The sequence below is a fragment of the Canis aureus genome, chromosome 5, assembly GCF_053574225.1.
Source record: "Canis aureus isolate CA01 chromosome 5, VMU_Caureus_v.1.0, whole genome shotgun sequence".
NCBI classification, from domain to species: Eukaryota; Metazoa; Chordata; class Mammalia; order Carnivora; family Canidae; genus Canis; species Canis aureus.
Window position 1 is genome coordinate 83,289,984 of NC_135615.1, and position 23,998 is coordinate 83,313,981.

Consider the following 23,998-nt stretch of genomic DNA (forward strand, 5'->3'; position numbering starts at 1 on the left):
AGTGGCCACAGGGTCGGGACGCACGGGGCTGCGGGGTGCTGTTCAGTGCTAGTGTGCGGGGCCCAGGGACAGAGCGAAAAGGGGGCACATGGAGCTTGTTAAGTGCCCGGCGCGGCGCAGCCCCACAAACACCCACACAGGGAGCCCTTTGCCAAAGGCCAGGGGTGCGGAGGAAGAAGCCACCTTTGCCCGAGGGTGGGAAGAGGGAGGGAACTGCGTAGCCCCTGGGGGAGCTGGGCAGCTCGCACCTCGGGGTGGGGGGCCCGGAGTGGTTGGGGGGGCTGGTGCCACAAACGCCGCACACTCAACAGAGCTCCCCGGGCCCAGGAATCTGGAAGTCGGTGCTGCCAGGGAGACAGAGGTCCCACGCCCCCGGGGACGCCGGCGTTGTTAGCAGGGCGCTGCCCTGGGAGGGGGGCAGGCCCACTCACAGCCGGCAGGGGCGCCAGGGAGACCCCGCCCTTCTCTGTCTAGCCTGCCATCTCCTTTGGTTTGCAACAGCAATGAGCGCCTGGTGTTTATTACTATTATTTTTAAAAGCCACTTCTAAGCCTTCCTTGCAGCTAGGGCTGTCCGTGCGACCCGGTTCTGGCGGGCAAGATGTAGGAGAAAGCCCCTGAGGAGGATGACCTTTTAAGGAAAAAGGGCTTTGCCCCTCGTCTGCCTTCTCGCCTGGAAAGCGGACCTGCAGCTGGAGCTGCAGCAGCCACCTTGTAACAAGGAGGCAACGTGCACAGGGCCGAAACGCACCAAGTGAGGAGAACAGGCCCTGGGGGGCCCGGAAAGCGCAGCTCAGCCCTGCCCCTGCACGGAGACCGAGAGCACCCGCTGGGCAGGAGAGCCTCTATGTCCCCGCTGACTCACCAGGTCACCGGAACCACAGCACTGTGGCCCACGGTGGGGCGTGTGCAGGAATCCCTGCAGCACAGAGGGACGTGGGAGCCCCTGCCCCGGGGAAGCCCCTGCTTCCAGGCTTACTTTCAGGGAGCTCCCGGGGTCAGGGGCAGGCGTGGCAGGAGAGGAGGAAGGAAGGGACTTTCCGCGGCTGGAGGCCATTCGCCCGAGCGGCCTGGACAGGGCTCCGGGGGCCCGGGCACCAGGGAGGTCTCCCGTGAGCTGCACCAGCCCTCGCGAGCAGAGGCCTGAATGAGACCAGCTCTGTAATCACTGCATCACGGCAGCGGCTCCTCCTTCCCCACACTCTTTGCGCGGCAGGCTCTGTCCGGAGCGTTTAACGTGGCTTAGCCAGCTCATTCCTCGCGGCCCTGCTGTGGTCACCCCTGTTCTACAGACGGGCACGTCGAGGCCCGGGAGTTAGGCCACCTGGCCAGGGCCACACAGAGTAAAGAGCAGCTCCTGGGAAAGGACCTGGACGCGGGGCCAGCCCGTCCGTCTCCGCAAGAGCAGGGGCCCTGCTCTTTGGCTCACACCCGGCATCCAGCACCGAGAGCCCTGTGGGGGCTGGGCTCCCGGAAGAAAGGTGCTGAGCACGGTGCCTGGGCGGCCTAGGCAGGAGGGCGGGTCTGGGGTCACCCCGCCTGGGGCTCAGGCCTGGCTCCTCCACGTCCCAGCTTGTTGACCTTTGAATAAGTGACTTCTGAGCTGATCTGAAAACGGAGCCCGGACCAGTCTCCCAGGCCTGTGGTAAACATTAAACAAAGCAATCGTCTAAGGGGGAACATTCCGGAAGGTTCTAAATAGGGGTCATGCGTAGCTTCTTACAAAACAGGACACATTTCCCTGATGTCCTGACGGAAGGCCCTGGCCTAGATAATCACAGAGCCCGGGCGGGGAGTGCCCACCCGGGGACGGTGGATTAGGTGGCACAGAAGGCCGAGTGCCGGGTCCGGGGCTGAGGGCAGGGGCTCTGGGTGGAGGCCAGGCTGCATGAATGGGGCCGTCGCTGGTGGCACCTGGGTGACACCTTGATAAGCAGACAAGCCTGCGCCCGTCAAACCTTGCCAAACTCACCCAGGACAGGTAACACCTGTGTGTTGTGCTGTACGTACATTGTGCTTCAAGGGGTAAAAAAAAAAAAAAAAAAATCCAACTACAGCACTAATGTATTTTAGACGTTCCACTAAAAAATCATTTTTATAGTCTGTCCCCCAAAACCCGGGTACGGAGCCCGGCAGTAGGGTGCTGCCCAGCAGGCCTCAGTGAAACGGAGCTGGGGCCCCAACCCTGCCCATCTGGAAGGCTCTGCGGCTGACCTCAGTCCCCGCACGGGAGGCCCGTGTCCCAGGAAGGGCCAGGGCGCTCACCCGAGCTACACACACGCTGTGGGAGAAGCCAAACGCCAGGAGAAGGCTCCCAGCTGCCCCGGCCAGGGGAGGTCATGTCCAGGGGGCGCACCGAGTGCTCATGAGCTCTCTTCCGGGCCCGTCACCCCTCACGGAGCCCAAGGCGGACAGCGCTGCCATCTCCTGAGCACCGGCCTGCCTGCTCGATGCCACCCGCGGGACGGCCGGCTTCATCTCACTGCTTCCTCCTAGCACCCCGTCCAGGGCTGTGGTGACCCCGTGTGAGGATCGCAGACGCTGGGGGTGCGCGGGGTCGCCCCCTCCAGCCACGTGCCCGGGAGGTGCCCCGCAGAGCCTGCCAGGCCGCGAATGCCGAGTCCCTGCCAGGGCCGGGCTGCAAATCTTCCTGCTATGGTGGAGCTTGTTCCAGAAACTAGCAATAGGGTCGCCCTTAGAGGAATAAGACGTGAAGCCTGAGCTACTCCTGTGGGCAAATCACCGAGAGACGGGGGCTTCTCAGGCCCAGGCCTGACGAGTAACAGGACCAAATGAGGCCGGTAGCCAGAGGCAGAGGGGAACCCCGAGAAGGCGGAGCCCGCTGCCCAGGGTGGGAGGGGGCAGGTCTTCACGGCCTAAGCGCACCTACTCCACGCTCCTGCTTTTCTGCTGGGGGAGCGCACGGCGAGGAGGCGCTGTGTCCGGCTGCAGGGCTATGCGCCGTCTCTCCTGGAATTCACTCTCGCCATCATCGCGGTGAGACCAGGTGCCCCGTGCGCTGCCGCAGCGTGCCCGGAAGGTCCCAGGTCTTCACGCGCACGAACTCTCAATCCTCACGGCAACCGTCGGGGGGTCACCCGTGTGGCAGGAACCGAGGCACGGAGAGAAGAGAGCTCCGGCAGTTGGGCCTCGCGTCTGGCCGCAGAGCCTCGGCCTGTGGCCACGGAGTCCTGTTAAGCCCCTTCTCCCGCGCCCGGGGCCGCCAGACTGCAGCTCCCGCACCTGGCCCTCCAACGGTCCGCATCCCGCCCGCATCCTGAACGGCCCCAGACCGCGGAACCTCGGCCTCTTGCTGATGCTGCCGCGACTTCCAAGTGGGGCCGGGAGCCCTGGTTTCGGACAGTCCGGGGCGGCGGGCAGCGGTGGTGGAAGCAGCGACGTGACCCTTGGTTCCAGCCCCAACCCCAAAGGGTCCTTCAAGCTCTGTCAATGACCGGATTGGCCCAGGGAAACCCAGCCGGGTCGGCCTTGAAGGGCCCGTTCTGCCTACGGAGAGAGACAGCCTGGCAGAGCCGGAGCCGGGGCGGCGGGCTCGGGGCCTGGTGAGGCCGGCCTTAGCGTCACTCCCCAGCAGGCCTCCGGCACCACGCCTGTTCCCACGCGCCGCGCAGGTTCTCCGGTCCCTGCCTCGGTCCCCCCTTCTCCTGGACACAGAGCCGGCTACGCCAGGCCAGGCCCAGCAGCGGGCAGGGAGCGCCGGGACTGCGGCGTGCTGGCGACTTCCGTGGTCTCTGGGCCTCCGTCATCCGATCCTGACGCTTACAGCCGTGGGGGTGACCAGGAGGCAGGACAGCACTCACCAAACACGATGGGGTTCTCAGATACCACACGGCACTCACTTCTCGGCGGCATTAGTCCCCGGCAGCTCCGGCCTGAGAGCCACTGGTAACCCCTGCTACAGGTGGGCGGGGGGGGGGGGGGGCACCGCAGGCACCCAGGGGATACAGCCCTTGTCGTTTTCTCATATTTCACAGTAATTAGTTTTTTTTTTCCTTCAGGTATGCCGTTTAATCTGTCCTGCAGAGGCCACCCCGTGCAGCTGCTGGCCCCTAAACACAGCTTTTAGCCAGACTCTCCGCGGGCCCCTGCCTGCCACACTCATCCTCCGGGCGGGCCTGCTGCCCACGGGCCCGTGGTTCCCACAGGAGCGCTCCACATCCCAGAAATCCGATTCTCTCCAGGGACAGGGGCCTGCAGCCTCCTGCTCCCCCCACCCACGCGCTGACTCAGCAGCGATTGCGGGCCAGGCACCAGCGACGCAGACCAGGTCGCAGGCTCAAGACGGACAGTCACAGGCTCAGAAGCAGGGACACCGGGGCCGGCGGGGGGCGGGGGGAGTGGAGGGATCACAATCACACAGGTGCCTCATTCACAGGCGGAACTAAGCCCGAGCATCGGTGCTGCAGGACGTGCTCCCTGAGGGCGCCTTGGCCTGATCCCTACAATATGCCCCATGAGGTCCCCGTGTCCTGTGTCCACGGCGCTGCACGCCCAGAAAGCCCTTCTCGGGCCGTGGTTTGATGGTGCCAGAGCACTGACGGCCAGCAGGAACCCCATGGTCCTCTGGGATCTGCAAAAATCACTCAGCAAGTTGTTCTAGCTCTAGACACCATCTGGCTGGGACTGGGAGAGGTAGCATTCCCCTGTCACCTGGGCGGCCAGTGTCCCTGATGGGCGGTGGCGGCAGCAGCAGCGATTGCTCGCGCCCAGAGCCTGGTGCCCGGGTGTCCTGGGTGGCCTCCAGGAGCCTGCTGCCACCTGCTTGCTGGGCTGGAGGGGTGGGGGAAGAAGGGGCTGGCCTCCCCTCGGGCCCTGGCCACCCCTGCCCCAGCTCCAGATGCACCGTGTTCCCACTGGGGCACAGCAGCACCTGCGGGAGCCGGTCCACGGCCTCAGGTGGGCTGACGGCGGCTGCCCCAGGACCCCGTGTGGTGCACAGAGGAATCTCCACACACGTGTCATGCTGAGCCACCGTTACCACTTCCTCTGCAAGGCGGGCTCATCCCACCTTTTCCACCTTTCTCGTTATCCCCTCTTGGATGGCGCCGTGGACGTTTCCAGTCTGCTAACATCTCTGGGCGCCCCCTGCCTCTCCATTTGTCTTTTTTTTTTTTTTTTTTTTGACGCAGCGCTTCCATGTCCCTCTGGAGAGCCGGTCTCAGGGCCTGGGGTTCAGGCCTGGAAATGTGGCCCCATCTGGCCAATCAGAGCTCAGAATCACCCTGGCCTTGGTGATTGGCTCGGGAGGGACACAGGCGACCCCAAAGCCAGGCCGGTCAAGGCCAGTGTCTGGCCCACCCATCCCTCTCCGGAAGTGAGCCTGAGGATGAGCCTAGAGATGCCGGCAGCAGGCTCGCCAGGGGAGGCGAGGGCGGACGACATGGACTGCACTCGGGCAGCAGCCGTGTCTCGGGCCACACCAACCCGAGGTCAGGAAAAACCCTGCACGTGAGCTAATTCGTTCTTAAGCCAGCTGGAGTTGTGTTTTCTATCCCATCTCCCCGGGAATGAATTCAGGGAACCTGCTTTTGTGCAGGATCGTTTTCTGGGCACCCGGCATCCCCGCAAACTTAAAGGCCATCTGCCGTATGCCAAGCGCTCCGAGCTCTCGCTCTCTTTCCTGAGCTGACGGACAGAATGGATACTGGGGTTCCCTTGCACAACACCGGTGAGTGCTCACGCCGTGCGTACTTCAAGCCGGGCTCGCCTCTGCACTCAACAGTCCCCCTCTGGCTTGAACCCCGGAAGGCACACACTTTCATGTCCTGCCTCAAGGCCACATCCAGACGTCTCCCGCCCATGTCAGCCTTTCTCCTTTTATCCCACCTGGAGGGGTCCGTGGACACCAACCCCACCCTCAGCCGCTGGGTCTCCTCCCTTCGCTGGAGGGCTCCAGCTCCCGTCTGGGTGCTGACCATGTGCCTGGCTCTAAGCCTCAGCCCACCCAGTTCTCTTGCCGAGCCCGTGGGAGCGGGGCTAGCATGCCCCCCATGTCGCACAGGCGGGGACACGGAGGCCGGGGCAGAGGCACTGGCTGGTTCAAGGTGGCGCCGGTGGCGCAGCTGGATCCCAACCCAGGAGTCTGAATGATGGCAGAGCTCGTGTTCCTAACTACTGGACTAGGCTCCCAGCCCAAATACCGTGCTGTGCATATTTCTTGAGCTAAATGCCAGAACAAAAAGCCTGACGAATGGGCACAGTTCTAGAAGGAATCACGCCTGACTTCGAACTTCGGTAAGAACGTCTGGGCCCTCCATTCTTGGCTCTTGGAAACAAGCGTCGCCCTCCTCAAGGGCTGGCTTCTAAAGGAACACATCCAGAACGGGACCCCAACGCTCCGTGGCGTGGCCTCTTTCCCTCTCCCCCTCACCATGCGTGACTCTCGCCTCTCACCCCTCCTCTCTCTTCACCACCTCCAGGGGAAAAAAAGAAAAAAAAAAAAACCCAAAACATAAAGGGGAGGGCGTGGTATTGGTTACACCCACCAGCTCAGGACACAGCCCAGCGTGCAATGAGCACGAAGCTCACAGCAAATGAGGTGGAATCAACTTGAGTGAGACCTGCCTGCCTGTGTGTCCTTGTCCACCCATTAGCAGGAGGCACCGGGCAGATGGACGCTGCCTGTGCCACGGGTCGGAGAGCGGGTTTTCCGGGGGAAGCTCCCAGTGGGAAGAGCTCCTTCCTACAACTGGGAGAAGAAAAGCATTTCTATCTCCAGCAGTTTATACACAAAGTGAGGCCCAGGGGACGGGGCCTGGAATCCACAACCTTGACTGCGAGGCCACTGGCCACTATGGCCTGGAAACCAAACCGGAAACACGCTTCGGCTGGAATATTCTGCTCGGCCAGCCTCGGACATCGGCGCAGGGGTTAAAGGCATGGAAATGCGCCAGGCAGGCCGCGGGCCCCACAGATGTAAACAATTAGGCAGAGACGAGAGGTGGGCGACGGGGGCCCAGCCGATGGCTCTCCCAAGCGTCGCCTCCACACAAGGGTGGAGGCTCGGGGATCCCTGCATCTTCGGGTCCTTATTGCAACCAGATCCGGGCTTTCAGAAGAATTTAAACCAAGGTCCAGACGGTGGCCTGAACGTGTGGTGAACCTGCAGGCCCCCGTCCCAAAGGCGGCCGCGGAAGGCGAACTGAGGCCGGCGTGTCTGCTAGGCCACGACCTCTGTCTCCCAGCGTGCTCGCCCACGACAGGGCGGCCGCGACAGCGAAGAGCAGCGGCGGTCCCAGGACCACGTCCTGGCTCTGGCCTTTCTCGCCTGTGTGACCTGCAGGCCGCGTCTCTGTTCTCACGCGGGAACCCACACAGAAAGAGGGCGCATCTCCTGGTGCTGCCGTGACGTTCGTGGGTGATGGGGAAAAAAGCTGGAGAAGGGGCCTGGCACGGCCGAAGCCCCCGCTCTGAGGCCCCCCCGGAGGAGGGCTGGCCCCCCGGAGGCGGTGGGAGAGGGGAGGGCATCACGGCGGGGGGGGGGGGGGGGGGGGGGCCGGGGAACCTGCAGCGCAGCAGGGCAGCCCGGGGAACGCGCTCCCGAGGACTCTCCGGCCCAACCGAGCAGCTGCTCCAGGAAGAAATAAAATATGCTCCACGTACTTTAAATGTTTCGCTCATGAACGCTGGGAGGGCCGCCTCTAAGTGGTCTAGCAGTAAAGTCAGCAACGAGCACAGGTCACGGCTCTCACGCTGGAGCCCGGGCCAGGCGGAGCCGCAGGGCTGGGGGGCGCGCAGGAGGGCAGGCGGGCCGCCGGCGTGGAGCCCGCTGGGGCTTCCAGAAGGCGCCATCTGGGATTTTTCAGAGGGGCACTGGGATCACATCCTGGTGTCCTAATGTGAAATTGGATCCTCCCTCTGGAAACCAGGCCCCGGGCAGCCATAGGGGCAGAGGGGAGGGCCCTTCCGGCCTCGGCCGGTTTCCCACACTCCAAGGGCGCCCCGGGTTCCAGCCAATCGAGTTAATTGAAAAATTACCTTGGACTGAGAAAGAGCAGGCCTAAGCCACGGGGGACGGGTTCCCAGGAGACCCTACTGGGTCCAGCGCGGCCGGCCTCGAACCTCGAACAGCCGCAGCTGGGAGGTCGGGCAGGGCGCTCAGCCTTGCGGGGACACAGGTCCGGTGCGACCTCCCAGCAGCCTCAGAGGGTGGTGCGATGCCCGCGTCTCCGACGAGGGCGCTGAAGGGCCTGCCCCGGGCCCATACCTGGCGAGGGGTGGGCCACTGTCACGGGGCCACCTGGCTTCCCCCTGCCATACGTCTTCCCAGGATTTTATTCTCTGACGTGTCCCAGGGCCCCCAGCCCCAAATCCTGACAAGCATAACCCAGAAAGCACGCCCAGGCTGCCCAGCAGCTAGCGAGGCGGGATGGAGGCCTCCGGCCCGGACCAGGTGGTGTTTTCTCACGAACAAGGCCGTGCAGCGGCCTGATCCTGCGGAGCTCATGCGGCACTTCTAACTGCTTCTTCCCTACTGTCCTCGTTAAGGGCAGTGACCCAGGCCCAGGGAACAGCTGCTCGCCCCAGCGTTCATCTGGGGAGCGCAGGGTGCGTGAGGCCTGGGCCCGGCTCCCTCCCCACCCCTGCAGGCTCTGGGAGGGGGCGGGACAACCTTGCCTCTCGGGGCTGCTCTGTGCATCCTGTCCTCCTAGCCTCTGTCTGAAGGGCTGAGGGAGGGAGCCCACGATCCCAGAGTGGTCCATCCTGTCTCCGGAGACCTTGGTGGTAGCGGATTCCTGGACTTCAGGGTGAGGACCAACAGGGGCCCCCCGCGGTCATGTCCCTCCTCCCATCAGGCTACACCCTTCAGAGCTAAAAGTGAACAAAATTGATTAGAAAAACACTTTGCTTGGGGAGCTTCAGCAGCGTGGGCTGTCAACCAAACAGAATCCAGGCAGAAAAAGGTGGGGAATTTTTTTTTGGGGGGGGGCGAGGGGGCAGGAGGGTCACCTCAGGCCCCTAATGAGCTACTGAGCTTCTCTCCCCCGCAGGAGAACTCGGCCCCAACATAGAACCTGCGTATCGGTCTTCCCGTTTCTGCCAGATGCTTGCTGAGCACCTCCGCTGACATGCGACATGCGGAAACGTGGCAGGGGCGAGGCCGTCGGGGCTTGAGTCCCAGCGTCTCCGTAGCCTCCCTGTGCCTCCCTCATCTGTAAATTGGAGCAACGGGAGCCCCTCTCTCCCGGGGCGCTGCGAGGAGGGGCGCTGCGAGGAGGAAATGAGCCACCGTCTGGGGGCCGTGGCTGCGCACGGAACAGGGCTCGGCCGGGCCGACACAGCGGCTTTCCTGCCAGTCCCCCCCCCCCCCCCCCCCCCCCCCCCCCCGTGGGAGCCACCGCCTTCTGGTTCTGAGACCAGCCCCTGCCTGGCAGCCTGGTCCTGGGTCCCCAGGGGCGTCTCCTGGAAACTCCTGACCCTGCTAGAACGTTCTCTGCGGGGAGGTCTCCAGAGCAGCCGGGCCGCGCAGCCCACGCGATCCGAGGCTGGAAGCCCACGGGAAGGGGGCACGGGAAGCCCCTGTCTTTGCCGCCCACCACCCCCGCTTTCTCGCTTATTAACCGAGAGAGAGAGATGTGACCTGAACCCTGCTCTGAGCGGCCACCAGTGTGTCACCCGACGTCCCCCCCGTCCGTCTGGCCCACTCCACCAACATTTCACAAAGGTCAAATGCTTACTCCACTCCATATGCCGCCTCTTGGGAGAGCAGAGGAGGAAACTATTCGAAAAATGTAAATTGAAAAAAAAACCCCACGGCGCCCCACCTCCCATCCCCGTCCCCCACACGCTCGCACACGGGCTCGCACACGCACGCACGGCTCACACCCAGCTCGACGGCACACATGACCGCGCCTTGGCACCACTTAAAAGAAGCAGGAGGACAAAGAGACGATGCGGAAATTCTCACCCACGGTGACCAGCCCCCAGGCTGCTTTCCCTGGAGGAATACAAACAAGCCTGCCAACCCGGACAGGGGGATCTTGAACGGAACAGCATCCTTCCAGGTCTTTCCGGAGCACCTCCCGGCAGGAGGCATGTGTTATGTGTCCCAGCAGCTCACGGTCAGGGGCCCGCGGAGCTGGGGCCCGGGGATGCCGGAGGCCAGGGCTGCCCTCTCCCCATCCCTCGCCGCACAGCCCTGCGCCCTCTTGGCCGGAGGTGCTTTCAAGACCAAACGTGCTTTTCCTTGAAGTCTCTCTTCTGCACCCTCCCCTGCCTCCCCGCACCAGGGAGACAACGGCACCAACTGAAGAACAGCGGGTTCTAGGTTCGGCTGCTGCGGACCCCGTGTGCGGCCCCAATGGAGCAACGATGGGAAGCTGGAGCAGAGACCCTGGCCGTGAGCGGCCTGGGGCGGGCCAACGGCTTTCTGTTGGTCCGTGTATCGCAGTCCAAGCCAGCCTCCTCCCGCCCTACTCCCTTGAGCTGAACTTCTAGATCTTTTCTCTTTCGACTCCACAAACTCCAAACCTGGAATGTCCAAGGCCTCGGGTTGGGACCCCCTTGCTGACACATCTGAAATGGTCTGATGGCTCACGGCCGCATGAAGGAGGGCACGTGCCGCTGGGGTGAAGCGAACTGGTGGGGTGGGGGGTGTTCAACAAAACCAAACACACAGGCCACGGGTTGTGCGTCCACGGTCGGACAAAGCGGCAGAAAGTAGGCCAAATGCAGAGTCCTAACGAGGAGCAGGTGTTCGCATTGTAACTGACTTGTAATAAGAAAAAGCCCCGTGTCCTGTGGGCACGCTGCCATCTCCCCCTGGAACTGCAGGCTGGTCACCAGCCAGGCCAGTGAGGTCACCCCGTCAGGGGTGGATGGCACATAGCTGCGGACATTCCAGGAATCAAAAACAAAACAAAACTAAACAAAAAAAAAATCAAACGCAAGCTCTGGTTATTCTTCAGCCAAAGGCCCTGGACGATGAAGCTCAAACCCAAGAGGCCCAGGGACAGGGGGACAGCACCCCTCCGGTGCCTTTGCAGGTTAGCGGTTAGGTCAGCACGGCTTCCAGCAACGGCCAGGAGCAAGGCCAGAGGGGTGTTCAGCTAAGATCCTTTCAGTACTTGTGAAAAATAACCCGGGATAACCCCCCAGTGCCCAGGAAATTGTGCCCCTGATCCCCAGAGAAAGCTGTAAATCTCCTTCCAAATGAGCATTTTTTTTTTCTCTGTGTGCACACCTGCAAAAAAGCTCCTTTGGGGGGAAGGAGGGGGACAACCAGACCCCTACCCTGGGCTGGCCCGGCCTGGCCTGGCAGGTAGGCAGCTGACTCAAACATTTCCAGGCAGAAACTCAATCTCCTTTGTCACCTGGCCCGCAAGTATTGTTTTCCTCCTCCACCTTTGTCCTCCCCTTTCTGTAATCCCTCGGCTGCCTGAAAACGTTCACAGGACCCTCTTGCCAAGTGGCTGTTTATTTGGCCACGGATGCTGCCTACGGGGCCCCAAAAGACGTATGTGAACTTGTCACTGCTTAGGTTTTGGTTCCTTTTGAACCAGGAGCTGCAGCAAGGGGGGGTGGGGTGGGTGGTGGTGCAGAGCGGGGAAAGAGGGAATGCAGAAAAGGGGAAAGAATGGTGTACTAAGTGCACAGCCCCGGCCCCACCTGTCCTAACAGCATCCTGTGGAGCTTCTAGCTGCCTCCCCGCCGCCTTGCTCCCAGGGGGTGCTGCTCATGTCTTCAGGACCCTGCTGAGTCCCCTTCGACAAACAGGAGAGACGGAACACACAGCTCGGTGAGGGGACACTGCTAGACGAGCAAGGGGTGCTTCTGGCACCAGCGGCTCTCATCTACTGTCAGAAAGGGTGCCCGGAGGGGGAGGAGAGAGGTGAGGTTGGTCAGGCCGGGGATCAAGGCAAGATGTCCTGCCCACCCCCTGCCCCTAGCACAATCCGCTCTGTCCTGACTGGGTAGAGAGATGGGGGGAGGGGGATGAAGCTGGGGTGCAGGGAGGTGTATGGGATCCTGTGCCATGGCGGCTGTTGTCTCGTGTCAACGAAACAGACTTAGTGTGGAAGATCTTCACCTGGTAGGATGCGGGCCAACAGGTGGATGCTACGATGAGATCGACTCGGGGCTCCCTATGAAGGTGAATGCTTAAAACCGAGCCGACACTGTAGGGGTTGCCTGGAAAGGAAGTGAGTTCCCAATCCCGGGAGGCATTTAAGCTCAGGGGGAGCACCTCGACCGGACAGGAGCAGTTAATGTGTCGTCCTTGCCCCAAATTCTTGAAGTTACCTACTTGCCCACAATCTGGAAGGACGCAGCTACACAGGCCAGGGACCCCGCCACCTGTACAGATGCAGCCGGGCCAGGACAGTCACCTGATCCAGGGTCTGCCGAACCACTGGCAGGGACCAGTCAGGTTCCCTCTCCCAGGCACTGACGGGACTGCAAGAACCCGGCCAAGGGGCAGAGCAGCAAGGCCGGGAAGGCAGCTGCGGAGAGTTCTTGGGTGGAAAGGGTAGGGGGGCGCGCTGGGGAGAGAGGGCACTGCCCCAGGCTCCCAGGGTTCGTGGCCGGACCCCACGTGGCCAGCCTTGGGCTTCTCGAGGTTGCCTGCGGCGTCCGTCCAACAAGCTGCAGTGCTTTGAGCGGAGCACCTTCTCTCACCTGAAGCACCAGAGCATCGCTGGTGGGACACGCTGCAGCAGGTGCAGGGCCCTCCCGCGGGATGCAGGGCTGGGCGAAGGCTCAGTGACTGTCACTGCAACCTGCCGTTCCTGAGGCTGCGAAGGGGATCAAGCCCCAGAGCACCTCCCCACGGCCAACTCACATCCCCTCGGACTACGGGGTTCACGCCCGGCCTGTGGCCCGCACATACCTCCCGTCATCACCGCTCAGCACAGCGTCCTGATCCGACCACGTGCCATGGACAACAAGGCTCAAAGCTCAGTCACAGCCAAGACTCTCCGAGTCCCACCAGGCAGCAGAGTGCCCGGGGGCGCACACTAACCTACCCCCACCCGACCCCGCGGGAAGACGCTTCCGATACCACCAATGCCAAGTCCAGGCTCAATAAACGTTTTATTATTTGCAACCCATTTGAGATGGTTTATTATATGGCAGTGGCTTTACTTAGTAGGGACCTACTGTCCGTCAGGCTGTGCAGGGTGGGCTCCTCACTTCCATTACAGGATGAGGAAGCTGAGGCTCCGAAAAATAAAGCAGCTTCTTCAAGAGCCCCTGATGGGGGCTTCCCACAGTTCGTCAGTCTCTGACAAGCTGCTGCCAGACACGTGTCCCCCCGGCAGATGCTACCTCCGAAAATTCTCCCCGGCCAGGACCTCACCCTGTGTCTCCCACTGATCACTGACCCTGAACTTGGGCGATGTGGGCGTCTGGCCGGGGAGCCTGTATCTCTCCAGCACCCATTTTGGTATCAAACTCACACAAAGGATAGTTACGAGCACCTACTCTGGGCCGAGGCCCAAGCCGAACACCGTGCATAAACCATCTCGTTTAACCACCACGAAACCTCTACATCCCCGATTCACGGATGAAGAAACCGAGGCTCACAGGGCTTAAGGAGATTGCTCTAGGTCCCTCCGGTTGGAAGTGTGGCCTCGGGGCCCCAAGCACTTGGCACACGCCTCCCGTGTCCCCACACGCGGAGCCCCGGGTCCAGTCCTTGTGTCAGTGGGGGACCTCACGCTCCAGCCTGAGCAATGCCAGTCAGAGGCAAGCCAACCACCCTTTCCTCTAAATCCCGAGCTTCTGGGCTGCCCACTCCCGGCCCTGCTGTGAGAAGCTGGCATCTGTCTGTGGGGTGTGGATTCAGGTCATCTCTGGGGGGATCAATCACTGCTTTCCAGGGACATGGCCAAGCTTTATGTGCAGCCTGGAGAACCTGACCCCCGATGGAGAGGGTGAGAGAACCAGATGCCATCTGGAGTGCCCGGGACCAGCTGCTGCCACTGACCTCAGTGAGTTGAGCAACACCGGGGAAGGGGCAAGAGGCTGGCAATGGGGACATCACACATCATGCACTCATGCAGGCCCCCCCGGGAGCATGGAGCACGCCCACAGGGGCAGGGGCGGGAGCGTGCTCACACCAACCCCCGTCCAGGCCCAGGCGCAGGAGGCCAGCAGATCCTTCTCAAAGCCCACCTGGAGCAGGTGTGACAAAAGAGGTACACAGAGAGGGAGGGAAGAGAGAAAAAGGAGGGGCCATGATTACGTATGATTGGGAGACGGACAAGGAAGCTGAGAGCTGGCCCTTAGAGAGAGGGAGAGAGAATGAATGATAAATAGAAGAGAAGCCTGAGCTCCTCCGCAGGGTGTAGAACAGCAGCCTGGCCCATAGCAGCTGCTCAAGAAAACCCGCAAAATCCTTAACTGACAGGATCCACATCCAAGGCTCTTCCTTTCACCCTCATGGCACCTAGCGACGGGCACAGACACACACCTGCTGAAGGAATCAGCTCACACTCTGCAGGGGCCAGACCGGCACCTGCCACTGGGCTTCCATTCCCAGGCCACCCTCCCTGACCTTCTGTTGGCTGACACCCCACTCTCAGCCTGTGGGCTTCACGGGGGGCTCCCAGCCCCCACCCCAACTGACTCCAGGGCAGGCCGCAGACCCGGGCCTGGCCAGTCAGTGCAGACCCGGGCCTGGCCAGTCAGTGCATTCTATGCTACTGGACCAGGTGATTGGCTCGGAGCTGTCACATGGTTAAAGCTCAGCCAATGATAATCAGTCCTGGGATTTCTGGAAATATTGGGAGTGAAAGACTTTCTGCACTGGAACCCCAGAAAGGTTAGTGTGACTTCGACTTGTTAGGGGGTCCTTTTTACCACCAGAAAGGATAAAGGCCAAACAGATGAGTGGAGAGCTGCGAGATGATAGCATGTGAGCACCTGGATGCAGCTATGCCTGAAGCTAGCTTACCTCCGACTATCTGTTACGTGGAGCTACCGATTTCCCTTTGCGGGAGTTGGCTTCAGTTGCGTTTCTATTATTTGCAACTCAAAAGGTTTGCAGCTACATGGCTCTCTGTGCAAGTGGTAGGACAGTAAGAAGTGCAAGCAACACAAAGTTGATTTTTTCCTTAAATGGTTTCCTCTGAGCCTCAGATGCCCGTCTGAATGATGGCGATCACGCCTCCCTGCCTCATCAGGGGCAACGGGAAACACGACCTGTTATCTTTAACGTGTTACAGCCAAGAGCAGCGAGACCCACAGCCCGAGAGGCGACCAGCTGTCAGGGAGGCTTGTACAGGGCTCACCACACCTGAGCCTCTGGCTGGAGTTTGCTGAGCTGCCCCACGACCCTCCCACTTCCTAAGGGCCTGGCCCAGCCGAGGGAGGCACCCGCGGGGAGCGACCTACCAGGGCTGGGGCGTGGCCTTTGAAGGGATCAGGCCCTGTGTCACTGCTCACTTCAGACAGTGCCATGCACAGCTGAGGACGGGTACAGGAGACCCCGCAGAGTACACAGCAGCGGGGACAGGAGGGCAAACGGCAACTGCGGGCTCCAGGTGGGGCTCCAGGTGGGGCTCCAGCTGGACCCTGGGTTGAATCTTATTTTTCTCTCTGCTTCCTGGCTCCAAGGCCTGGGCCAGGTTTCTCCACTTCCCGGTGCCTCAGTTACGTCATCTGTAAAATGGGGGTGATTCATGGACCTAATTTATTCGGGCTGTTTAACGTAGGCCATCCTGCCAGGGAGTCGTCCCTGGAGCAGGTTCCCCTGCATGGTTCTCACCTGAGTGTTCACAGGTGACGTCAGACCTCACAGGGACGTGGGGGACGGAAGAGAAGCAGGAGGCCCTTTAAGCACCCAGCTGCTCAGGACACCGGGTCATCGACCTGGCAAACAGCAAGTCTCCGAAAAGGACCCAGGGAAGAGGACCGGGGAAGCAGGAAGGCAGAGCTCGTTCGGGACAGCAGGAGGGCAGGGCTCTGCCCCAGAGGTCGTCGGGGTTGGCCGCAGACAGAGGCCCAGTCACCTTGGAGGGGCAGTCACACAGGGACGCATGGCTTTGGGGAGGTCCCTGAGGCTGAAGACAGGGAAGCGGTGCTCTGGGTCATTCAAACACCCCAGCAACTGCTCAAACACACAGCCAAACCTCTGCTCTCTTTTTAAAAAATTTTACTTATTCATTGGAGGGAAACAGAGAGAGAGAGAGAGAGAGAGAGAGAGGGGACGAGCAGGGGGGAGGAGCAGAGGGAGGGGAGAAGCCCGCCGAACCTCTCCTAACAGGGCCCCGCTAGCTCAAGTGCCCAGCTAACCAGAGCTCCGGTTTAGGTTTGAGGACAAAGAAGCAAACGATGAAAAGCCTCAGCAATGCAACGGATTCTTACTTTCTTGAACCCGAGCAGGGGAAGCTGTGCGGCCACGAGCTCAGGCTGCTCTGAGGTAAAACCCCAAAGGGTCTGCAGAAGCCTGGTTCCAAAAAAGGGGTCACCCAGGCTCCATGTCCCCGAAGCAGGGAGGCAGAAAGGCCTTTTAGGAAATTTTCAATGACACTGAAAACCCTTTCTGTGTTTTCAGTGTCTCGTCCTCTGAAAATATCCTTGACTTCAAGCAAGCGGGGCGGGCTGTGTCTGGGGCAGGCCTGTGTTTTACGTACGATCACAGCCGTGACCCTTAAGCAGGATTCTGATCCAGGCAGGGGCACCACAAATATTTGCAGGACAAACGAAGAAAGGAACGGCGGGGCCTTTACCGCGCTCGACGACTCTGGAGACTGAAACACAAACTGAAACACTTGTTTATGGAGACACAGTGGCCCGGGGACGCAGAGGACCAGCGCAGCCGGGAAGACAAACGGACCCATGATGTCACATCTCAGACCCAGGCGGAGTGAGAACGAAGCCCGGGGCAGGGGTACAGGGCGAGGAGCCCACGGGGCACAACCCAAGTCACACTCTAGCCCTGTCCTTTTGGTGCCTCGATCTTCCCGCCGCCCCCCAATTCCAGAAGAGAAGAGGGATATATTTACTGACCCCCTCAAAACCCAGACAATTGCTGGTGGGGCCGTTAGGTGTTCTCCTGGTGCCGCCCCACCTGCCAGGTGAGGCCAGACTGGATTTCTGCTAAGGTCCTGCAGCTCAAACGTCCACGTCCACGTGTTTGCTCCCAGTCGGAGCATTTCCTGGAGCCCTGCTCTGGGCTCCGGATGAACACGGCGGGAGACAGATGTGTAGGCGCCCTATATGGGGGTCCCTGCCCCCTCACAGGTCCCAGTTTGGAGGAGAGCCCTGGGTGACACTCAAGAAATGTTCACGCAGGACTTGGTCACAGCCACGCTGTGCTCCAGATGACAAATGCCCGTGGCAATGCAAGGGCTAAGCAGAGGCAGCGGCGTCCACGAGAAAGGCTTTGCAGAAGGGCCAGGGGCCCGGGACAGGGTGCCAGCTGGAGCCAGTGTGGGGTGGGGACAGAATAAGGAGAAGGTGACGGGTGGGAGTGGTGAGCTGGCTGGCTCGGCGGACAGTGAGGAGACGCTGAGCTCCTCAGCAGGAGCCAGAGGCAGGTCGTCAAGATGTCCGTGGTCCCCAGCACGAAACCCAGGCCGGAGCGGGTACTGCACACCTGCCAGTGGATGAGCCTTGGCAGATCCGGGGTGAGGCTGAGGGAGCCCATCCTTCTGGGTCAGGTTAAGGGTGCTAGACAGGAAAACCCTTGTCTGGAGTGCAAGCACCCCGGGGGTAGGAACCTGTCAGCCCCACGTACCCCGTCCATCAGATGACATTTATCCAGGGAGTAATTAAGCAAAAAATAAAAATTAAAAAAAACCAGCAGATGTGATTTTAAAAAGGTGCTCAGTTGGAATCTGAGTTGTGGGTCAGCCCGACCAGCCCGACCATCAGTCCAGAGATGTGGATGAACTGGGAGAGAGCAGGGCCAGAAGACCAGTGAAGGTAGACGGGTCAGAGGCCAGGCAGGTGACGCCTTATTGCCGGGGGTGCAGGGCTGGGGTGCGGGGGTCGCTTGCCATACAGCAGCAACAGCTGTGCGTGGCCGGCACGGCTGAGTGTCCCAGGACCCGCTGGGGTGCCGAGGGAGTACCGACTGCCCGGGTTTGCCCGGGGCCTGGTGGTGGTGGGGGTGTCATGGTGTGGGACTTCCAGCACTGAAACCAGGAAAGTTCTGGCAACCCAGGATGAGTTGGTCACCTGAGGCACAGGGCTGCCCCCACCAGCATCCCAGAGGGACAAGACTGCGGGGGGTGCATGAATCGCATTTCATGAAACAGGGAAACGGAGGCGTAGGCGTGTGTGTGCTGAGGAAGGGGGGTCCCACAGCGGGTGAGCAGCATGGCCAGGAGAACGTTCTGGCCCCCACCCCCCCTGCTCTCTCTGCACCCCGGGAGGAGGTGAAGCGCATCCGCGCTGTCTGCTGAGCACGGTTGTGAGCTGTGCCCACCTCCTCTGAGCCCCTGGACACGGGGTTGGGAGGAGCTCACAGCCCCGTCCCCAAGAGGGGTCCCAGGCACCCCCTGGGAAATGGGCCCATCTGGTTCTCTGCTCTTCTGAGATTCTGGCCCAGGGTGAGCAGGGGCCACCACCTGGGACACTGGGGGACGGGCACGCCGCTGCTCTGCTGGCCTCCCCTGGGATGTCCCCATTAAGGCCACCCCTCGGGGAGGGCCAGGACCCCCAAAGACAGACGCATCATGTGGCCACACACCCTGTGGTCTTTGGGTTTAGAAAGGTCTTGGCAGCTCTGGGCAGTCGGTGAGAAAGTGGGACTCGGTACAGAGGGAGGTGATGGGGCAGGCGAGGGAAGGGAGGACGGAACGGGGGCTTGGGGGGGAGATTTAGGTAGCAGGGGCCTCCTAGAGCAGTCCCGTATCCGCATCAGTATCCCCCCAGGCGGCCGGGTAAGGCCCACAGTTTCTGCAGTTTCTGATTCTGCAGCTCGGGCTGGGCTGAGAATTTGCATCACTAACAAGTTCTCAGGTGAGGCTGATGTCACTGGTCCTGGCACCTTATCTCGAGGACCCCGGGGCCTGGAGCACGTGGTTATGGTGGGGGAGGGGGGGAATAGGGGGGTGGGGAAGGGGCAAAGGCACGTGGGTGCTGATGGGTCACTGGGGGCTGGGAAGACCCATGGAAGTCAAGATGGAAGATGCTGGAGGCCTGGTCCTCACCCTTCAGAGAGGGTCAGAGTCACGTTGGAGGGAACTTGTTTCCAACGCAGATTGGTGGGCCCATCCCCAGGTTCTGGGCTGTCCAGGTCTGCGAGGGGGCCCAGGAGCTTAGAAACCACAATAAGCTCCGAGGGATCCCGACGCAGGCGGTCCAGGGGCCGGACGGAGGAGCAAGCAGGGCGGCCTCAGAGCAGCACAGTGGGAAAACGCATTTCTCAGGCTTCGTGAGCTGTGCCAGGGCCACAGGAACACCTCCTGCCCTAACTCAGGGCCACCTGCACCACCCACCCACCACCTAGTAGCCACTAGCCACATGGATGGAGCCTTTTTCAACGAGGTAAAATTTTAAATTCAGTTCCTAAGTCATACCAGCTACGTTTCAAATCCAGTGGCTACCCTATGGGACAGACATATAGACCTAGGACGCTTCCCTCTTTGCAAAGAGTTATCAAACGGCTCTGGCCTGGAGAGATCCTATTGCACTTGCTTCTGTTTTCCCTTCTATAAAGAAGGGGTTCCTCCCCTATCTCTCCCAGCGTGCAAGAGAAAGAAAAGATGCCACAAGAGTGACATTCCCACCCCACACCTGAAGACCCTCTGTACCTGCCGGGGGGAGGAGGGGCTCCAGTTTGGCAGGGGCAGCAGCCTCGTCTGCCCCAGAGCCCCAGAGGATGGTTCTCCTTCCTTCTGGTCGGCTGCCGGTGCTAGATTCCCCAGGGCAAGGAGCAGTCCTTAGCAGTCAGCTTCATAATCACAAACATGCTGTGGAAAACAAACTCGTAAAAGCCCCAGCAATTCCCCTTCAAAGGAAGCGACACCACACGAAACCAACCACACACAAAAAGGTATGGTTCACGCATCACGGTGGCAGAGCGTGAACAATGTACTGGACTTAATCACAGAGCAAAGGTGACTGAATTTATTTCTTCCCCAGGGCTTCCCAGAACACGTGTGAGGTGGTCATGGTTTCAGGGAAGGCATCGAAAGAACACTGGAGCCAAAGTCCCGGGGACGGGGGATCTCCGCAAGTGGCTCCCGGACCCCCAGCGTGGGGACAGGGATGGACAGTCTGTCGGGAGACTGGGAGGAGTGCAGGGTCCTGTGGCTACTGTATCAAGTACCCACATTAGGCAAACGCATAAACACAAAGCAGGACGGCGGGTCCCCAGGGGCTGGGGCGGGGAGTCATTGCTCGGCGGGTACAGGCACAGGATGGGGCGGTGCCACCGTGCTGGAGACGGATGGTGGTGATGGTTGCACGTGCCGTGAATGCATGTAATGCCACTGGACTGCACACCTAAAAATGGCTAAAATGGTCATTTTCTGTTATGCAGATTTTACTGGAAAAAAAAAAAGTGCAAGGTCTGAACTCCACTCTGGACCTACTGAGTCCACCTTGGAGGCGGCCTCAGAACCTATATTTGAGTCCCCTGACCCCCGGGACTCAGATCCGGGGAAGCATGACGGAACACGGCGGACCCAGGTGGGGGGCAGGGAGGGTGTGCGACCTGGGCCGGCGGGGCAGGCCCCAGCAGCCGGCTTGGGAGGAACCAACCACAGGCCAAGAGTGCTCCCCCGAGCATCCCCGCCATCTGCTCCGCGCCCTGCCCAGTGCCTGGCTCCCCCCAGGTGCTCAGGGTTGATAGGACAGTGGCTGAGGGAAAGGCCCGGGCATGCTGGTGGTAGCGTGGGGCGTGCGGTAGGTGGATCTGGGCAAAGACAGAGCCTTGCTCAGTTGCTCTCTCACCCCTGGGCACTCTTGAGGGTGCACAAGACAGCCAGGCATAGGCCTCCCCTTCTAATGGATCCGGAGAATGCGTGTGCCCAGGCAGGAGACGGGAGGGGGGCTTGCCTGGAAAGGGAGACGCGCTGCTAAGGATCAGGTCGGGACGCAGGGGGTAAAGCGGACTACGGGGCCTCCTCGTTTGCTCTAACATTAACCCAACGCCAGAATGGCAGAGGGCAAAGAGCTTCTCAAAGTCAGGTCCATGGAACCTCTGCATCAAAATCACCCAGGGCACTCGATAAAAATACAGAGTCCTGGGCCCCTCCCCGGACCTCCAGGCAGAAGAGAGGGGGAGCCTGAGGATCCGGACCCTGGCAGGCACCCCGGAGCACCGCGGGCCCCAGGCTGCAAGCCCCGCTCCCCAGTCAGGAGGAAATCAGGGAAGGGGGTTAAGAGGAAATTCCCCACTAGGCCAGGATCCCGCGGGGATCTGTGAGTCTCTGCATCTGGCCCCGGAAACCACGTGACATCTTGCAGTTCGGTCCCTTCCCCACGCTGGGCCTGTTCCCTCACCCTGTTCGGGCTGGGAACGGACGCTGTTCCTGCTGCAAGCTCCCTGCCAGGACTCTGCCCAGGTCGGGCCTCTTTGGATTCTGGCTGGGGTACACGGGCGGGGCTGTGTCCCGGAGCCGACCCAGCAGCTCCGGGCCCCGAGGCCCTCCCTCCCAACTGCCTCTGGCTGACTGGAAGTGGGAGTGTCAGAGATGCCACCAGGGAGAGTCCCGTGAGCCCCAGCGCCACCGCCCGCTGCCCTGGCGGCCCTCAGGGAATTGTCAGCTGATGATGGAAACCACAGGGAGAAGCAAAGGTCCTGGGGCAGATGGCAGGGCATCCTGGAGCCACTACCTACGACACTCTGGGTCACTGCTTCAAGCCCCAACAGTGTCACCTTCAAGGTGGGGAGGGGTTGGCTGTCCCACAGGAGGAGAAGCCAGCAGGAGGGCAGGTAACAAAGCCCCGGTGGTGGGCGGCTCTCGGGCTTTGCTGCTTCAGCGTGAAAGGACCTTCCCCACCCCAAGTGCCCGTTCCTCCGTGCCTGGGAGCACGGGGCTCCGAGTTTGCAGGGCGCCGGCGAGCCAGAGCCGCGCCGTCCGGGCAGGAGGCACGGGAACTAGTAGCTGCTGTTCCACTCTCCGGGCCCCCAGGGAGGGCTTTCGGGGCTTCTGCACAATTAAAAGGTCCCGAACACGCTCCGCGCCTGTGATAGTTACAGCCCCAACTAGCTGGGCGCCCGAGCCCGCCCCCAGGTCCAGGGGCGACGAGGGAGGAGGCTGTCCGCACCTGCAGGTGGGCCCCCGGGTGCTGGGCGCTCCCCGAAGCGGTCCCCAAGGCCCGGCACATGGGCGGAGGGTGCGTGCGGGTGGGTCGTCACCCCTGAGACCGCCCCCCCAGCTCGGGGCCGGACGTGCACCTGTCCTACCTCTCTGGCTGTTCATTTCTTGTAAGTCTGGGGCTGCGGCAGCACCTTCGCGGCTGACGCCACTTGGCAGGGGCTCTGGGGAGTGGCCAGAGTCTTCCAACGGCTTCCCCTGAAGGCGGCCAAGCAGCAGAGAGAAAGCACTGAGTCCCCACCTCCTCGGGGGCTGCCCCCAGGGGCACAGAGGGGTGGTCCTTTGGGACAGGAGTCAGGCCGGACTTTCCCCCTCCTGGGCGGGCGCTCACCCGACACACTCGACATGAAATGCATTTGCGGGGGGTAAGTCCACAAAGACAGTAACTACACACACGGGTGTGCACACGCACACCCGCACCTTGTAAACACGGCTTGCCGCCCTCTCTGGAGTGTTTATGGCCCTTAGTGACTCACAGCCAACACGGCATCCCCACAGTGCTGCTCGGCCAGCCCCAATGACCCGGGGCCGCGGGCCGTGTAAACACCATGACTGACTCCACGTCTGTCAACTGGCTGTGGGGTGGGGAGAGGGGCCGGGTCTAAGCTCACGTTTGCAGTTTTCCTTGAACCGTGCACTCAAGGGACTCTTGAAATGATTACCAGGGAAGTGAACTCTTCCCTCAAAGAGGCTGGAGGGTCCTAGCGAACCCTCCTCTTCACCCAGTTAGAGTATTAGGAAGAACACAAACCATGCGTAACGACGACTATGGAAATTTCCTGATTATCCTGAAGGCCAATTACGCTACGGGTCCTGCAGAATCAGCCAATCTCATCAAATCCCCATACTTCAAAGAACTTAAAACATTTTACACACACACACACACACACACACACACACACACACACACACGTACACCCCATCGATTGGATAAATGGATAAATGGAAACCCTCCTCCCTCTCACGGCCCGGGTAGCGCCCTAACCAGACGCATTCCTGTCCAAGAACTCTGAAGTGGGTAACGCGATCCCCCTTTATAGGTGGGTAAACTGAGGATTGGGGCGTCAAATAACTTGCTTGGGGACACAAGCTCGTAAGCAGAACCAGGGTGCATTTGATTCCAAAGCTGGAGCCCCGTACTTGCTGCCCGGGCAGAGGAATGTTCAACCGGTCTCTGAGCAGTCACATGGGACGAGGGTGCTGCGCCCCAGGAGAGCTCCCTAGGGAAGCCAGTCGGAATTGTTTTCAAGAGCAGCGGCTTTCACTCCCGGTTGGCCAGGACAGCCAAGCCCCAGCTGTCTCCGACCCACGCAGGTGGCCAAGGATGCCCACACGAGGCCCACCTCATGGCTGGCTTTCTAAGAGTGTCCCCAGTTCCAGCGGGGAGATTTAATCTCACTCTCAACCCAGCAGAAACCCTTTATAGAAGGGAGAACATGAGCCCAACCAATTGCTGAAATTGCTGAAGGCACACAGATAAGCAAATGCTTGACTTGCTTAAAACAAGGAATGTCAAGGAGAGGACAACCCCCGCCCCCTCTTTTTAAAGATAAAAATTTAAAGAGAAAACAGACCAGAAACTTCGTGTGAGTCTACTTTTTTAGAGATCAGTACGAGGGCTTTCCACAGTGCTTTGGGGTCTACAATCTGGGACCACAAAGTCAAGTCCTGGCTGTGATACCTACCAGCTGTGGGATCTTGGGCAAGTTACTAAACTTTCCTGAGACTAGCTCCTTCATCTGTGGATGGGACTGGCAACGG

At 60.9% G+C, this 23,998-nt stretch overlaps 1 protein-coding gene across 10 annotated transcripts in view; it reads right to left on the reverse strand.

Annotated features, from left to right (window-relative positions):
- The window catches only part of KAZN (kazrin, periplakin interacting protein), a 1,010,042-nt gene that overhangs the window by 116,764 nt on the left and 869,280 nt on the right, over window positions 1–23,998 (reverse strand). Inside the window, exon 1 of one of the 10 annotated variants that reach the window (XM_077899559.1) lies at window positions 22,327–22,462. The exons of 8 other annotated variants lie outside the window; for them this stretch is intronic. In XM_077899559.1, coding sequence (XP_077755685.1) covers window positions 22,327–22,342 — 16 coding nt within the window. In that variant the 5' untranslated portion in view covers window positions 22,343–22,462. Of the gene's footprint in view, window positions 1–19,723; window positions 20,001–22,326; window positions 22,463–23,998 lie in introns of those variants that run through there. One more of the 10 variants, XM_077899556.1, reaches the window with a different exon arrangement.